The sequence below is a fragment of the Rhincodon typus genome, chromosome 4 (assembly GCF_021869965.1).
Source record: "Rhincodon typus isolate 14 chromosome 4, sRhiTyp1.1, whole genome shotgun sequence".
Taxonomy (NCBI): Eukaryota; Metazoa; Chordata; class Chondrichthyes; order Orectolobiformes; family Rhincodontidae; genus Rhincodon; species Rhincodon typus.
In genome coordinates, this window is record NC_063335.1 from 107,400,941 (window position 1) to 107,419,299 (window position 18,359).

The 18,359-nt window shown below is 38.6% G+C and overlaps 1 protein-coding gene across 5 annotated transcripts in view; it reads left to right on the forward strand.

Annotated features, from left to right (window-relative positions):
• The window catches only part of ankrd12 (ankyrin repeat domain 12), a 173,480-nt gene that overhangs the window by 75,503 nt on the left and 79,618 nt on the right, over positions 1-18,359 (forward strand). For 4 of the 5 annotated variants that reach the window (XR_007261989.1, XR_007261990.1, XM_048596243.1 and 1 more), the window contains 2 exons: positions 6,958-7,026; positions 10,028-10,192. Coding sequence is in view for 3 of the 5 variants with exons in the window: in XM_048596243.1 (XP_048452200.1) it covers positions 6,958-7,026; positions 10,028-10,192 (234 nt within the window). In the remaining 2 variants the exon portion in view is untranslated. The remainder of the gene's footprint in view (positions 1-6,957; positions 7,027-10,027; positions 10,193-18,359) is intronic. The other variant, XM_048596244.1, reaches the window with a different exon arrangement.

Below are 18,359 nucleotides of genomic sequence, written 5' to 3' on the forward strand. Positions count from 1 at the left end.
ATCAGATGAAGGGTCTAGGCCCGAAACGTCAGCCTCTCTGCTCCTATGATGCTGCTTGGCCTGCTGTGTTCATCCAGCCCTGCACCTTGTTGTCTCGGATTCTCCAGCATCTGCAGTTCCTACTATCTATAATGAATTCATGTCAGGTTCTGCAAAAAAAATTTATGCAGCAACAGTCATGTTGGGAACCAGCAAGTATATCACCTTTCTCCCTTTTGTATGATTTTAAGAAGTCTGGTAAATTCTTTTGTAATTTGCCATGTGCGAAATCCCATTGAAGATTGTGCATTGCGTTAGGCTATTGTCTTTTAATCTATTCATTCAATGTCATCAATAAAACATTTCTGATTATCAGCCTTTATCTGCTATTGCAATGTTCATTTATTCTAATAACCAATATATTTGCTAATGACCCTAAGGCTTTCTCACTGTTAAAAATGTGTAGCTTAATCTTGTGTTGTCCAGGATTAAAAATTATTTTAGTTTCTGTTTAGCTTTGAAGAAGGCCAAGGTCTTTAGCCTTGTTTGCAGTAACACTCTCCACAATCTGAGCAAATGTCTCCACCTATATACATCTTCCTCCCCTCTGTCATGAATTGCTGCTTATTCTTCTGTTCCCTCTATGCCACCTTAGGAGGCTTGGAATGGTCTCTTCAAACCACATTGCTTCTCCTTCAGGCGTGTCTTTCAAAATAACTTTTAACCGCTCCCTATTTCATAAGTAAATTCTTTTTTATTTCCTTGTTACTTGCTCAGACATTTTCTTTCACATGAAGAAACTTTATAGCCTGTTTTACATTTAAAAAACTGCTATAAAAAGTTATTGTATGGCTGTGTACCCACAAATGTAAACATTATTGAATTAACTGCACAGATGCCGGTGTCCCGTCACCAAGTCACCCTTTATTTACATGTGCACTGTACGTGGGTTCTGACCAGCCAGCTCCGAGCCAGTCCCTAGAATGAGGAACAAAAGCAGAAGTTGCTGGAAAAGCTCAGCAGGTCTGGCAGCATCTGTGGAGAGAAATCAGAGTTGATGTTTCGTATCCTCAGAACCGGACCTGAAACGTTAACTCTGATTTCTCTCCACAGATGCTGCCAGACCTGCTGAGTTTTTCAAGCAACTTCTATATTTTGTTTCTGATTTACAGCATCCCCAGTTCTTTTGGTTTTTCCCTAGAATGAGGAGACTGTCTGAATCTCCTGTTAGCCAGGGCTCCCTGATTGGAGTTGTTAACCTGGGCCAGTCAATGAGGTCCACCTCGCCCTTGTTCCAATCACTACAATTATATTTTGACTATGGGGCTTTTTTTAAGGATGTGGCTAATAGTTTTAGGAACCCCATAATGAATGTTTAACCTATGAATTAAAATTATCCCAATAGTAAATGAACAAACAACAAAGTTTTTTTTTTATATAGCACCTTGACATGGTGGAAAAATTCCCAAGGCTCCGCATTTTAAGGAGCATTGTGAAGTGAAGGAGCATTATAAAATAAAACATGATGGTAAACTGCAAGGAAATATTCAGTCTGAGTTGAAAAGACTCCTTTTTTAAAGAAACAGAGCAGTAGCTTTTGTCTGATGATGGCATTTGGATTTGTTTCAAAGTCTGTATTAAATTCTGAGAAAAGTTGTTGATAAGTGTTACTTGAATGGGCAAGTGAAAGGACCGGGTTAAACTTCTGAATCAGGATTGCATTATGTATGTGGATGCATGGTGTAGTTATTAACATTGGGAAGTTACAGGCAGTGATTGCCTTGTGGGATTATGATGTTGTCGCAATAACTAAGACCTGACCTAAAGAAGAGAATTAAATATTCCTCAGTACAAGGTGTTCAGAAAAGATAGGAAAGGGAAAAAAGGAGTGGTTGTGCTTTTGTTTAAGGAGAGCATTACAGGACTGGAGGCAAAGGACTTTTCTGAGGGTTCAAGGTCAACATTGCTTTGGCTAGAGCTAAGGAATAAGAAGGGTGTGATTGTGTTGCTGAGTGAATTATATAGACAATCAAATAGTGACGAGGATATCGAGGAATGAACCTGAACAAATTAGAAATGAAAAGATTTGTGTTAGAAGAAAAACAGAATAATTGAAATTGTAGAAAAAGAAAAGTAGAGGAAGATGGAGAGTGAGGAAAAGGAAAAGAAAGGGAATAGAAAGGACATAGTTTAAAAAATTTTGGCAAAGATCTGTAGCTCAGGTTGTAGATGAGGTTGTTGACTTGCTCGCCGAGCTGGCTTGTTTTTGTTCAGATGTTTCGTCACTATGCTAGGTGACATCATCAGTGGACCCTCCGATGAAGCGATGTTATTCTACTCCGCTTGGAATTTATACTGTCTGTTCCGTTATGGTGAGTACTGTCATTTCCAATTTTGATCTGTTTATATATGGAGTCCAATTCTATATGTTTGTTGATTTAAGTATGGGTGGAGAACCATGCCTCCAGGAATTCCCATGCATGTCTCTGTTTGGCTTGGGCTACTTTGGTTACCTTGTCCCAGTTAAATTGATGGCCTTCATTATCTGAATGTACCAATATTAATGAGAGTTTGGCGTGCTGTTTTACTGCTAGCTGATGTTCATGTATTCTGATGGCTAGTTTCCTTCCTGTCTGTCCGGTGTAATGTTTGTGGCAGTTGTTACGTGGTGTTTTGTAAACCATGTTCGTTCTGCATGTTGTCGGAATGGGGTCTTTAATCCTTGTAAGTGTTTGTCGTAGAGTGGTTGTGGGCTTGTGGGCCACCATGATTCCTGATGGTCTTAGGAGTCTTCTTGTCAAGGCACGGTTCTCCATCCATATTTCAATCAACAAACGAACATATAGAATTGGATCCCATATACAAACTCATACAGATCAAAACCGGAAATGACAGTACTCACCATAATGGACCGGACAGTATAAATTTCAAGCGGAGTAGAATGACATCACTTCATCGGAGGCTCCACTGATGATGTCACCGAGCATGATGTCAAAACATCTGAACAAAAACAAGCCAGCTTGGCGAGCAAGTCAACAACCTCGTAGTTTAAAAAATTTGAAAAAGAAAAGGAGGGGGAACAAAACCAGGAAGCTCAAAAGGAAGGTAATGGAAAAATGGAACAAGATGAAATTTTAAACCTTGAAATCCAAAGAGATTGAGAACTTGAACATCAGTTGTTCAAAGGAAAGCTTATCATTCTGATTCCAGTTAGGGATTTGATTTGGTTGTCTTCAACCAAACCTGGGAAGAGCACTTATACCACATGGACGAACTGTTTGTTCAAACTTTTTTTAAAAAAGTTTATAAATTTGACTAAAAGTGAATGAATTTGCCAAGGTAAAAGTAACTTATTTGGGCCATACCATGGGAAAAGGCCACATTGCACCTAAAGAAGTACGGATTATTTTAGATTTCCCTATGCCCAGAACAAAACATGGAATTTTGCATGTAGGCATAAATGGATTTTTTTTCACAAGTTTGTCATGAAATTAAGCACTGTAATCCACACTTAATAAATTTCTTGAATAAAAACAGAAAATTCGAATAAATGTAGGAGTGTCCAACTGACTTTTCAAACCTGACAGCTGTGCTGACAACTACACTGATTTTAGCAGCACTCAATTATGGGAAGTCATTTAACTCAGTTGTTGATGCCAGCAACATCTGTGTGGAGGCCATTTTACTGCAAGGTGACAAGATGGAGATTGACTGGCCTGTCAGTTATTTTTCAAAGAAACTGACCACATGTTAGCTAAAATATTCAATGACTGAAAAGGAGACATTGAGTCTTGTGTTGCTCTGTATCATCGTTAATATACGTTTCAAAATGTGCGAGAAACTTCATTTACATAGATGACAATCCTTTGACTATCTTGGAAGTATTTTGGGACCAAAACTAATGATTTTTAGTTTAATTCTCCAATAGTATAATTAAAATCATTCATGTATCTGGAAAAGCTGTAATCGTGAATGCTTTACCAATATCACACATGAAGGACACAGTGCTGTGTAAAATATGAATGATGTGTAATTCGTATTTTTAATGTCAATATGTTACTGCTGTTAATGTGATATAGAAACAATATTAACATAATTTTCTGGTCATGTAAATGCCTCATTTTCATTCTTTTATCTATATTAGTATCATTTATTAAATTTTACAACTTGGAAGTGGTGGTGTGGGGGTTTTGGTCTTTGTGTTTGAGAAGGTTTAATGCTTGTCAGTATTTCTGGAGCTGTATTTTAAACCAGTACGAGACTCCAATTCCCTGGGGTGATAATGTAAATTTGTTTGCATTGGGAGAATTTTGCAAGCAGACAGTAAACATTGAGGAGCATTAGCTTGCTTTCAGTTTCAAAAGATCACGGTTTTATTTTGCTTCAGGTAAAAACCCACAGCTTGTAAAGCTTCTGGGTTCAGTTTGCAGAAGACCTGGTTAAAGGTAGATGTATGAAGCTGTTTTTCCCAGATAAGGTGTTGGCTTAGAAAATTAAAAAGGTTACCTCAATGTAAGACACTTGGTTTGAAAATTTGAAGCCACAATTTATTGTGAGGAGAATTGAATACAAGGGTAGAGAGGTTTTACTTCAGTGATGTAGGACATGGTGAGACCACGTCTGGTGAACCGTGTACAGTATTAATCTTGTTCAAGGAAGGATGTACATGCACTGGAAGCAGTTAAAAGAATATTTAGGGCTCTAATACCTGGAATGGCCAGGTATCTTGTGAGGAAAGCTTCGACAGGCTGGGCTTTGACCAGCTGAAATTTAGAAGAGTAAAAGGTAACTTGATTGACACACATTCTGAGAGTTCTGGACAAGTTGGATATGTAAAGGATGTTTACTCTTGCAGGAGAATCTAGAACTGTGATCACTATTTCAAAAAAGGGATCAGCCATTTTAAAAAAGTGGAAGAGAAGCTTGTGAATCTTTAGAAGTTCCATTCTCAAAAGATGGAAGCAGATTCCTTGAATATTTTTAAAGCAGAAGTGGTTTCTTGGTAAGCAAGGATTTGAAAGGTAATTGGGGTAGTTAGAAATGCAAAGTTATCAGATTGGCCATGTTTTATTGTATGGTATAGCAGGCTCAAGGGGCTGGTTGGCTTACCCCCTCATGCTGATGTTCATTCTTAAACAGCTTGGTTTAGGGTGCAAATGTTAATAGAACCAGTCATAAGTACTACATCCAGAATATTGCCAGGACCCATCATAGCCTTTACTGCATCCATTGTCTTCAGCTGCTTCTTGATATGTGGCCTGAACCAAAATGTCTGGAGACTGACACCTGTGTGGATGAGATCCACATGAGCCAGAGATGGACCATCTATTCGGGAATTCTGACTGAAAATGATCCCTGGTGCTTCAGCTGAGTCTTTCTCATTGACGTTCTGGGCTCCTGCATCATTAAGAGTGACGATGTTGTGTGGAGCCTCCTTTTGCTAGTTCTTGCATTGCCCATCATTCATGACTAGATGTGGCAGAGGAGTTGCAGAATCACTTTTTTGACTATCTCTCTCATGACATTTTGCTTCCTCCTTTTTAGTATGCGTGTAGTCATGTAGTATAGCTTCACTGGGTTAAGACCTAACTTTTAGTTATGTCTGGTGCTTCTCCTGGCATGCTCTTCTGCACTCTTCTTTGAACTAATATTTGTTCCTAACGTGTTGTTAATTGTAGAGTGGTAAGTATGCCAGGCCACGAGGTCACAGATTGTGGATGGATACCATTCTGCTGCTGCCAATAGCTCTGGGCTCTACTTGCATACTGTTTTCAGCTGCTATAAGCATGCAAACTAGAAATAAACAATTCGGCCCTTCAAGCCTGCTGGGCCACTCAATAAGATCATGGCTGATCCTGTTTGTTTTCGAAATTCACATTCCCATCCACCCACAATAGCTTAGATTCTTGATCGGCAAGAGAATTCAATCTGCAACAAATACAGAAAGTTCTGCAGAAACACAGCAGGTCAGCAGCATCTCTTAAAGAGAAAAACGATTCACATTTCAAACAGATATGACTCTTCAGGACTGGGAAATGATGTTTTTTATACTTTTTACAGTCAGAGGAGAGGCAAGGGGAACAGAGTGTAAAGGCCCAGCGCAAAAGACAAAGGGTTGCTAATTGGGGTGAAAGAGAACTAGAGACGTGGAAGGGTAAAAATGGGTCCCTTCAGGTGATAGTGAAATAAACGAGACATAAATAAGGTAAGTTTGTGGAGAAGTGGTTGAGGGCGAAATTGCAAGAAATGGATCAGACAAGACTCGGGACCCTGTCAACCACCGTGTGGGCAATTCATTCCTCGGTTGAGGAAAAAGGAGGTAATGTCAGAGGTGCTGTGATAGAAGGTGGCATCTTTGGAGATGTGACAATGTCTGAGAAACTGGAAGAATGAAGTAGAATCCTTGCAGGAAGTAGGGTGTGAGGAAGTGTAATCATGCTAAGTGTTGCGGTAGGTAGACTTGATGGTTATTGGTGGACAGCATGCCTTCTCCAGAAATGAAAACATAGAACTCAGAGGGAAGGGATGAGTCAGAGATTGGTGATAATGAGAGAAGGACAGTTTACTCAATCACAGAAATGTTGTGGTGCAGAGGGAAGCTATTCGGCTTGTCATGCCTACTCTGATCAGTGTTGATTAACATGATTTATTTCCACAAATTATAGAAGCTCTTTTTGGCAAAGCGTTGAGTAGTTTTGATCAGTGTTCACAATGATATAATCATCATGCTGTGCAGGGGAACGATCTCTGATAACGTTTAAGCTGTAAAAGTTTTTGAAATATTTGTACCATTTGCACTTTAAACTTCAAAAAACATTCAAGATCTTGAAGGAAATTTTTTTGACTAGACTGCTGTCAAGCTAGAAATTCCTCGTTACTCTGGTTTATTGAAGAGTACAGGACATACTTTGCTAACAGTGTACTTAAAATGTTAAACATTTTTCTTACTTTGCATTTTCCATTTCTCTTGGTCTCTAGATTCAGATCCAGGACACTCAAGTGAAACTTGGGGAGAGCGATTAATACCACCTTATAGGACATATACAGGTAAATGCTGTTAACTTTTGTGAAAGCTTCTCTTCCCCATTCTGCAAATGTGAGCTTGGGGAAAAATTCTAATTCCAGTTTATTATTATTTGATGTTTGTGCCAGCTTACCTTTTTTGATTTCTTAATCGATGTGTGGGGTACTGCAGTCTGACAGCATTCTCTGGCGCCTGACAACCTGCCATGGCCAGTTCCATTTGCTGCTTAACGTGTTTTTGTCCTATAACACTACAAAAAATCAACTCCTCTGGCCTAACTGATGGGTCTACTCTGGAAATTGAGTTGAGTAAGAATATAGCTGCTCCAGCTAAATTATTCAACAAAATCTTTTAGAATCCATTTGCAGCATCCTTAATGCTTTAAGCGTACAAGGGGTAGTTCTGACCTATCTTGTCAGTCTATAATCATCATACGTGAAGGTACTGCATAGCTTTATATTTTTGTATAACTACCTACTTGGCAGAAGTTGAACACCCTAAGCTTAAACTGTTTCAGCAGGCCACCTTAGACCAGTATACTGTCTTTTTGTGCCACTTCCTTTAGTGTACCTACTTTGGTCACAGGATATAGATAACTGTTGCACTCTATGCTATTCTGCTTGTCTAAGAAATGACTGAAGCTGCAATGTTTCATTCTGTCGTAGCAAAAGTAAACATAAAGTTGCCTTAGTCCGGAGGATCATAGGACTACTGTGTCATTAGAGAGACAAGACTGATGGTGGTTTAACCTGAGAGTCACAATGCCTCAGATGACTGGTGAGGTTGAGAGGAGGGAGATTCATGGTAACCACAGTCGGTACGGGAATTGAACTCGCACTGTTGGTGTCATTGCATTGTCAACCAGGTCTCCAGTTAACTGTGCTAAGTTCCCAGCCCCCCTAGCCCATATCTCTTTCAAAGTTTCTTTATTCGTTATTCTTACACTAGACTATTGTATCCATGGTAACATCATTTTGCTATTTTTAGCTTAGACATGCCTAAAGTCAAGTGATACAATTAATGTTCCATTCGAGGTCATGTAATACAGTACTGATCCAAGGGTCTATTGTGTCTACAAGAATTTAGTTAATCACTGTGTCAGCTGTCATGTCTATCTCAGCCACATGTTCTGTTCTACAGAGATAATTTAGCACGTGCATTCCCTGTCTGCTAAGTAACAACGCCAATTTACTGATGTCCAATTAATCCTAACTCAGCCATTTTTATAGTACTATCCCTAAAATATGCAAGTTCTGCCTCGAATGAGCATTTATGGATAATAAAACATTGTCCTACATCTGCATACCCAAGACAAATTTTGAGAGAGAATTTGATAAATAGGAAGAAAGGTCCACGAATGTTTCTTGGTCATGGTGGAGATTGTTCGTAAACTAGTGCTCATCAAAATAACCTAAACTGGGGAATGTTTTCAAATATTTTGTCTCAATGATGTAATTGAAAATATCACTGTTTGATTCCAGTAGAGTTAATTGTTGTGAATTTTTCTGATTTTCTAATTGACTGAGAATAAAACGTTTTGGAAACTGATTAACGTGCTTTCAGTTTTGTGACTTGAGCTGCAGGTTCTAAAAATTGAATCGCAAGTTGGAAATAAGAGTTAAATTGAGACATTACTGAGCTGTATTGTACATGATTTCAATTTCATTTTGTACGATTTCAAAATTAATATACATATTGTCTTTGAGAACATGTCCTGTAATCTTAATCACGTAAATTGGTATATTTTATAACATTTTTCACTTTAATTTTCCTTGGAGGTTCTAAAAATGAAATGGAAGGTTGTAAAATGCTGTAAAACGTCTTGCAGATCTTAAAAATTGTGACCTATTGATTAAAATAAATTACGCTAATCTGAACGTTTTATTACTTACTTGAATTAGATGCGTTTCTTTGTCTAAATTTTTTGGCATACATCTTAATTCCTGTTGTGTATTGTTATCTGTTCTGCAAGCTATTCAAATCATGGTGATGCTAAGATTATTCAAGAGCACAATCCTAAACTGTATATTGATCAAGTGCCCCTCTCAGTAATGCTGTAATATGAAGTGATTGGACTTAGGCCTATTCTTTAGCAGTCTACTACGTAAAATGATATGACAAATGCTAAATGTAAACCAGGCATCTTCCCACAGGGGAAAAGAGAGGATCAAGAGGATATTCATTTAACCTTTTGGTAGTTTACTCGATCTGTTTTAATTATTGCATTGACATTGGCATAATTTAAGACTGGATTAGCCCACACGGCCCCTCGAACCTGTTTACTTTTCAGTTAAAACACAGGTGATCCGGATGTTTTAATTCCATTTGCCTGCCTTAGTTGCAAGTGCCTTGAAGGCCTTGCCGAATAAAATCTTGTTAATCTTTAATCTTGCTAATCTTTAATCTTGCAAAGATTGCAAATTTACCAGCATCTTCAGACCTTTTGGGGGGAAAAAGACAAATTTTTACTACCCTTGTCTGAACAGGGTGCTTCCTGATTACATTCTTAATTTTAAAATTAGACCTAGGCTATTTGTTCCCATATTATTGATTTCCACATCACAGGAAATAATTCCTCTGTATGAAATCCTTTTAAGTGTTCTCAGTGCCTCAAGCAAATTGAGATTCTTCAATATCTAAGGAATGCAAAACGTGTTTATTCAACCTGTCCTCATTTTCACCTTTAAACCTTATAATTTTGGTGAATCTGCACCAGACTGTCTCCAAGATCAATATAATTTTCCTAACTCACAATGTCGAAAACTGAATACAGCACTCCAGACAAGGCCTGAACTAGATTCTGTATGTACACAATGATAATTTCCTCTGTAATCCAGTCCCCTTGAGATAAAGGTAAACTCTTTGGACTGGTAAATTTTGAATTGTGTGTTTTTCATTCATTGCATTTTGTAGATCGCGCTTTGATAAATTTTTGTAGCCACATGAACTAAGGAAGTCATGTGCAAGTTTTTAGAAATCAATGTTTTATTAAAATGTAACTTTTTTTTAAAACAAATATTTCAGAAAAGGAAGGTCCTGAGAAAAAGAAAATGAAAAAGGAGCCTGGAAACAAAAAAACTGTTCCCGTTTGCAAAGCCACACTTGGCGGCATACTTATTGGGTATCCATTATCGGAACGTCAGCAGATGGCTCTAGTGATGCAGATGACTGCAAGAGATAACAGTCCAGGTCATACCAACCATATTTTTTAATTAAATTGTATATTTGTGTAATGTTTATGAGCTCCTAAGGAACAAGAGAACTTATGAGCTGGTTTGGTATATAATATTGTAAATTAATTATACTACTTTTTGCGATTGCCAAACATGATGTGCTGTGAAAGTATGCAAAGCTCTTCAAACACTTTTTTGAACAAACTTAACTGAAAGTGATCCTGGTTGCAAGTACACGATTATCCATTATAAAACAGTAAGCTTCCTAAATAGACATTTTACAGATAACTTGCATCTTAACAGCATTTTGGAGAAAATGTGTGATTGAATGAGTGGCCCATGTTTGCTTCATTCAGATTTTGTCCAGTTTTCTTCCCATCTCTTCTGGAAGTGCTGATTCCCCTCACTTGTGTACTGTTCCTTAGGCAGCAATTCCTCTGGTTTGTCATGATTGAATTGCCTGCTGAAGCATATCTGAAATCACAAGTGAAGCATACCACTTGTGTGATTCTGGGGTGTTGTATTTGGCCTGGTATGACACTTCATTATGAATCAGCAGTTTCAGTAGCAGGAATTTAATCAATATTTTGCCTAGTAAGCAATTGCTTGAAGTTTCTTGGCTTTGTTCCATGTGGAACAGACATGATAATACTTTGACATCTTTATAGTAATACAAGCTTTTACTTTCTTCTGTTATTGATGTCTAAAATCCAATAACTACACTGTGGGAGAGAATGTCCCTTTTCACTCACTGCCTCTGATATAAAGGGGCAGACCTTTATAAGACTATATAAGCAGGTGGCAAAGTGTCTCAGTGGTTAATACTACTGCCTGTCAGGACCAGGCACTCTGGTTCGATTCTCGAGTCTGGTTGGGATGCTCTGCAGAGGGTCAATGCAGGCCGAATGGTCTCTTTCCACTCTGTAGGAATGCTGTGATTCTATGACCAGCTACTCAATAAAACACAAAATTAAGAAGTAGTAACTTGTTTTGAATAATCCTTTGGAAAGGGATAAGAAACATTAGAGAGAAGTGCCAACAAACTGAAAAAGGAATGAAATGTCATACTTTCAACCTGCGAGCAAAATTTCATACAGGTATCATCCCTGGGGAAGGTGAGGTGATGACTGACAAATGAGACATTAGTCCAAGCTCAACTCCCATCATTTGCATGCAGAGAAACGGCTAAAGAGAAATGCCAGTGGCACACTTTTAAAATGTGCAGGTAGCTGACCCATCCTTTCCTTCATTATTACCAAAAACACAGTCATTAACACTGTTGTCTTACAGAACTGGAAAGAAATGTTTTGGTTTTTTTTTGGTTGTGCGTATTTAGATTTTCTGCCCTTTATATTTTCATATATAGTTTTTTTTCCTTCAGTCAGCAAGCATCCATGTACAAATCTAGGGGTCTCTCATCACAGCGATAATGGGCCAGTAAGTCTAGGTTCAAGTCCTACCCACCCCAGATTTGTTGTCATGCATCTAAACAGGTTGATTAAAATATATTTTCCATGTGAGAATCTGAATTCTTTCTAATCCTTGGATGTCATAATTTTTGGACGTGGTCTTTGTCCTTTCCTGTTTTTTCACGTTTCAAATCCGGAATCTTTGTCTTTGCTCTGTTGTGAATCCCAGTCTAACATTGTGTAGAATCCAATTTTAACCCCCAACTCATAACCACTACAAACCTGTTTTGCTGTACAAGGAATAAAATTGTGCCATTCCTCTATATTTGATTTGAGTTCGTTTTCTCACTGATTCTGCAGTGGCTTCATGTCTTATCAGTTTTATTTTACTGATTTTTCTGTTCAGTGTAATATGTTTTGATGCTCTGGCTATCTATGCTGACCTCAAATCGATCATTAATATCGAAAACATTGTTCAACTATTACATGCTATTCTGGTTTACTTCTGGCTTCCATGGAGAAGTTGAATAAATGAGGAAAACCCTATAGATTGCTAACTAGAGATATAATCTTTTTCATTTTCTTGACACCTTCCACATACAAAGTTTACAGCAGGTCAATCCTAGTCTCTTTCAGATGTGATATTTGGAGAGATCTTGATATTTCATTTAATACAGGAAATGGGGGTATGTATGCAGAAGATCTAATTTTATACGTTACCTGTAATGTTTGATGTCATCTATTACCTTTTGAAGAATTAGATAATTTGGCATTGTTAATTTAATCAATCAATTTATCGGAATAACTCAAGTTTTATCCTAAATTAATATATTATGTTTGCTACTCCCAGAAGATTGTATAGCTGCAGGGGCGGGTGAGGGACATGAGATGGGTGCATTAAGGGCAGATAGAGAGACAAGAAATGGTGGTCTAGCCAGTGACATCCACGTCCCATAAATGATTAAGTTTTTTTTTCGGTTTTTTAAAATATAAGTTACATCATGTTGGTAAAGGTCAAGCTTAATTCAATGGGCCAGACTAGGTCTGTCAGTCAGTTTGAGCAGGAACAAATTACTGCAGATGCTGGAAAATGTACTGAAAACAACAAATGCTGGGTCAGACAGCATCTGTGGAGAGAAACCAAGCTAATATTTCGAGTCAAGTTGACTCTTCGTTAGAGCTGAAGTGAAGTGTGGAGGGAACAGCATTTATGCTATAGTTTGGGGGAGGGGAGCTGCAGGTCGTGGGTGTAGGGTGCTGGTGGAGAAAACATGTTGATAGTTCAGATTAAGTGATCGAAATGTGAGAATGCCCAAACAATGGTGTGTCTCCTGCCAGACTTGAAAGGACAGTAACTGGGATGGGAAGAGGACATGATAACAAGCTAAAAGAAAGGGAAGAGATGGTTCACAGTTTAAAGGTGTTGAACCTCAATATGAAGTCCAAAAGGCTGTAAAGTCCCTTGTCTGAAGATGAGATGTTGTTCCTCCAATTTGCGCTGTGATTCACTGGGATACTGCAGCATGCTGAAGACAGACATGTGGGCATGCAAGCAGCACTTTGGTCTTAACTATACAGCAATTTGGTAGAGTTTTGCACAGCTGCTGGGAGATTTTCTAATGTCATGGAACAAAAAGGAGCATTATCCCTGAAGGTAATTTTGAATCTTCCCACACTATAGAAATTTATTTTGTCCATGTATGGGTGTGGGTAGCTGGAAAAAACGAAAATAGTCAGCTTTGGATCTAATTCACAAATTATTGTAGAATTAGTTTGAGAGAATAGAAGCAAAATTAGTCCTGCCAAGTGCACTTAAGACATTAGAAATAGGAGTAGGAACCCCAAGGATGTTGGTAGTGGGGGTTTATGATGTAACACAATTGAATTTCAAGAGGCAGTGGTTAGATTGTCATCTCTTATTGGATTGATTTAACCTGAGAGTCACTATACCTCAGCCAAGGGGGCGAGGTAGAGAAGGTGGGACCTTCATGGTAACCTTCAACTGGTGTGGGGATTGAATCGACGCTGTTGGTGTGACTTTCAGAAACCAGCCAAGCAAATGAACCAATCCCACCCATCTAATACCAAGAGTTTGTTACTCTAGTTCTGTGTGTCCCTGCCAGTTCCTTGTGCATCTCCTTTACCCATTCTAATGCTGCATCCTGTTTCCCAGCCCCTTAGTTTAAATCCTGACCAGAGCACTGGAAACGAAGTACCTCATGGTGCCAGGAGTAAGTGTCTCGTGGTCCTCAATTGCCAGGTAGGCACTCCTCCCTTTATATTCATTACCTGTAAGGTGACCACCTTCAGAAATAAGCTATCAGCTGCTTAAGCTTCAAATAAAATGAAGGGGCTTAGATAAGGTGAATAACAAAGGTCTTTTATCTAGTGGTTCAAAACTAGGGGTGGGCATATTTTAAGGTGAGAGGAGAAAGATTTGAGAGACCTGAGGGGCAACTTTTTGACACAGGGTGGTTAGTATGTGGAATGAGCTGCCAGAGGACGGTCCAGGTACAGTTACAACATTTAAGAGACATTTGGATGGCACATGAATAGGAACAGTTTAGAGGCATGTGGGCCAAACGTAGGCAAGTGGGATTCATATAGTTTGGCAAACTTGGTCAGCATTGACAAGTCGGATTGAAGGATCTGTGCTGTATGGCTCTATGACTGTGATTGGTATAAGAGTAACTGAAAATGTAAGTGCTTTACCAATTCAGCCTGGCCAGTCACTGAAATAACAATGACTTAAACAAAGAATGCTGAGTGTTACATCCAAAAGAAAGTCAAAGGAACCTTGTTATTGTCAATCATACATCTAGTGCTGTTCTCTGTGAATTAAACTCGAATCCCAGCACCAAATTAGAGAAGAACTAGAACTGCTGATTGAAGAAATTTTGGTCTGTCAGTTCTAACACAGGCAATTGACAGATTGCTGTAAAGGCATACAAGGTAATATATTTAAAGGTTGAAGAATATTAGTGCATTGAACTAAGGATTAGCAGAAGGATGCAGTTCATTGGTAGAACTTGAGCAGCTTCAGGAAGTTCTTCTACAGAATGATCAATAAATGAAATAAAATTATGGAGCAACATAGGAAATAGGAGCAGAAGTCGGCCATTCAGCCCTTTGAGCTCACCCCACCATTCCTTATGATTAGAGTTGATCAACCAACTCAGTACCCTGTTCCCACTTTCTCCCCACAACCTTTGATCCCACTCGCCCCAAGGACTATATCTAATTCCTCTTTGAAAACATTCACTGTTTTGCCCTCAAACATGTCCTTTGGCAGAGTTCCACAGGTTCACTGCTTTCTGGTGATCAAGTTTTGTCTCTTCTTAATTTTAAATGTGCTTTGCTGCATCCTTAAACTGTGTTCCCTGGTTCTGGACTCCCTGGTCAACAGGAATATCCTTCTTATATTTACCTTTATCTAATTCTTAGAGGCAAAAATAAATGCTCTGTCATTATTTAAATTTGAGGCTTCTAAACAAAATACATAACAACAAGGTTTAGGCTAAGCCTTCACTGAATGAGGCATTACATACCTCGGGAAAAATAATTATTCCAGAAAATAGGTTCAGTAAAATCTTTGCTCATCTTTTATGACCCTTCAGTTCTTTTGATCTCTCATTAAAACAAAATAAATCCTGAAATGAATAAAATAGCACGCTTTTGGGGTGGAGTAAGATTTACAATAGTAATAGGAAAAAGTATAAATATGTATAATCATATGGGTGAATGCCTTTCAACATCCTCTGGTACACACTGCTGTGCCATTTTTTAGTTACTGCAGAGCAAGTTAGAATAACGGATTCTATGGTAACTCTTACGATTTGAAGAACACAGCAAGTGGCATGCAAAAATCTTCAGATAAGATTCTACTGCTCCAGCAAATTTAGAAAGTGAAACCTATTTAATTCCATACTCCTTGTGATGCCCATAAAGTGAGCTGATAGAAGCTGTCACCTACGTGTCTTGCTGGACCATCAGAAAGAAACATTATATGTGCTTTTGTTTCAGAAAGCGTTTTCTTCCAAGTTGGACCCATATTCGTATACCATTTTCCAAAATTCTAAATTTGACAGTCTGAGAACATAAGATACGGACATAAGTAGGAGCAGGAGTAGGCAATTCAGCCCCTCAAGCCTGATCTTGTTATTTAATACGATCTTGGCTGATCTTATCTTGGCCACAACTCCAATTTCCTGCTCACTTCCCACAATCTTTTAACCCATTACTAATTAAAAATGTATGTATCTTCTCAATGTGGTTTGTTTGATCTAAATAAGGACTTGTGTACAGGCCCATACACACTAGTTTATTCCCAATCATGATATTAGAGATGAGTGCAAGATACCACAATAACTGTTGGACATGGAACACATCAGTGTCCTGATAAAATAATGGTGAATTAATATTATTTGGTGGTATATTTCAAAAAGTGTAAGATATTATTTATGGTCATCTATATTCAACTAGTGCGCAGATCTTTGTTTATGTCAATCGGATCACACAATTGTTGACCGTATGCCTTAACGTTTTGAATATCTGACAGTTTATGTTCTGACCATATGGTGTAGTTAAAGATGATTGCTAAAGTTGTTCTCTCCTATCTCGGTAATATCTTTCATCATCTATTCGCCGCCTATTCATAGGTTAACCATCACTAGGGCTCGTGGCCAATTATCCTTCTCCACCTTCCCCACTTCTAAATTTTATTGATACCTTAGCAAGTGTGAAGCTATAGGACATCGTAGCTGAGCCCAAAATTTCCACACCAGTTTTCACATGCATACCTTTTCAGTGTGGTTTCAAGGTAGTGTTTAAGGGCAGTGAATAGTTCATAAGCTGATCACCTTCTTAGTGTGAATGAATCAGTAAGCCATTCTGAAAGCTAACAGACCTTTTTGTATTATATGTGACCATAAACTGTACAAACTCATTCCACAGAAGAGTTTTGGTACACAAGTGTCTCCATTCAAAGTGCCATCACTCTGAGTTGAACTTAAATCTGGTTTTGAGAACTGATAAAGAATGTTAACTTAGACCATTTAGCATCTGATCTAATCTTTCGGGTATCAAAAATAATGTTGTCTAAGAAAATCCATTCAATTGTTGTGTTCCTGATTCTTGCTTTGGTTCACGTGCCCTTTTCTCTTCTCTATCTCTTCCTCCTCTTCTCCTTCTTCTCTTCCTCCTCCCGTCCTCCCATCACCCATCTCTTTTATGCTTTTTTTTAAATCCTTGTGCTATAACAACATAGCCATTGTGCCATTCAAATGATCGATGTACATGAAGCTGTGAACTCATAATTGTAGATTTCCACATAGACTAACATACATTGCTCAGTCAGATGGCACCAGAGCATCCATTCTGGAAGTCCTGCCCCTGAAACCATCACCCACTGTTATCATTGGGATGGGGAACAGTAGTGGGTTGTAGTTTGCAAATCTGTTGTTTAGAAGCAGCTACACGTTTAAAAGTGTCTTCAAACAAATCCAGTTTTCACAAGTGGAAATCCAAATTATGGATGGAACTTCTTGCTGCTCCCAGGAGCAAGAAGAGAGGCCGACAGGCAAATTAGTTGTGCAAGAGGGAAAATTCAGAATCTTGATGCTGGAGTGAGCTTTTGAAGCTAAGTTTTGGAATTATAAAGACTTATTGAGCTGTCCATCTTGTGTATGCTTATTAAAAGGTCAGATCATTAGAATTAAGTTCCCCTTCCCAATTAAGCTCTCTAACCAAGTAATATTTACCTTCTCGTTCCCAACTGCTTACTGAAGTGTGCAGCAACTGTACTTTCTGGACTTTGGAGTGAGTAGCCACATCTTGTCATCTTTGGGGAGCGCTCACCTAAGCCTTACCATGATTGACATTTCAGTGACAGTAGTCCAAGTTGCATAAAGCACTGAGGATGACTGAGAGAAGGTGGCTAAGTGTGAGCCATATGGGTCAAAGAGGCTGGCTGGGGGAGGGGGGTGGGAATAAGGGTGGAAGGGAAGAGTCTGTGAGAGTCAAGATGGCATGCTGGTCGGGCAAAAGTGGAAGGACCAGGCATCTAGTGTGAAAAGCACATGTGATGCTACTGGCTTATAGGGAATGTTGAATAGCTGTCTGGGTGACTTTAAATATGGCACCAGAACCTCTGACCTGAAGGAATTAGTGGCGACATGGGCTTCGCCAAGCTACCAATGTGGCCATATGTAGTGGAATATGAACTCTGTGATCGCCCAAAAGTGTCTGAACTGCCCTTGGAATGAAGTGATGTCAACTTCCACTCCTGACGCTGAAGTCAGATTCTGTAACAAAATATTCGCCTCACTTGTGGGCTTTACATTTTCCAGGAAAAGGTCTGAGCTGCACAAGTTATTTGGAGAGATAAAATACCCTTTTAGACAGGGCACTGAGAGGCAACATTGGCAGCAGTGAAGTGCTGCTTAGGATTTTTAAAAAGTAAATGTGTGTGTAAAAGCTGATTAAACTAAATTATTGAACTGTGAAGCAATTAAATCTCCAACCTTAATTTCTTTTGTATTCTACAGTTTTGTGCGCCCTTTCACTCTTGATTTTGTCAGATCAAAGTCTGACGGTCATTTTGAATTTGTGCTACAATGATTTCACAACCAGCGTTGTCATGAATGGGGTATCTGTTAGTTTCATTGATAGCTCTAAGTAGTTATGAATTCTTTGTGGGTCTATGCATACAAGTAATTATTCTTATAAGGGGTTAAACATTTGAATGAATAGTATTTTTAAGGGATTGGTGTTTGA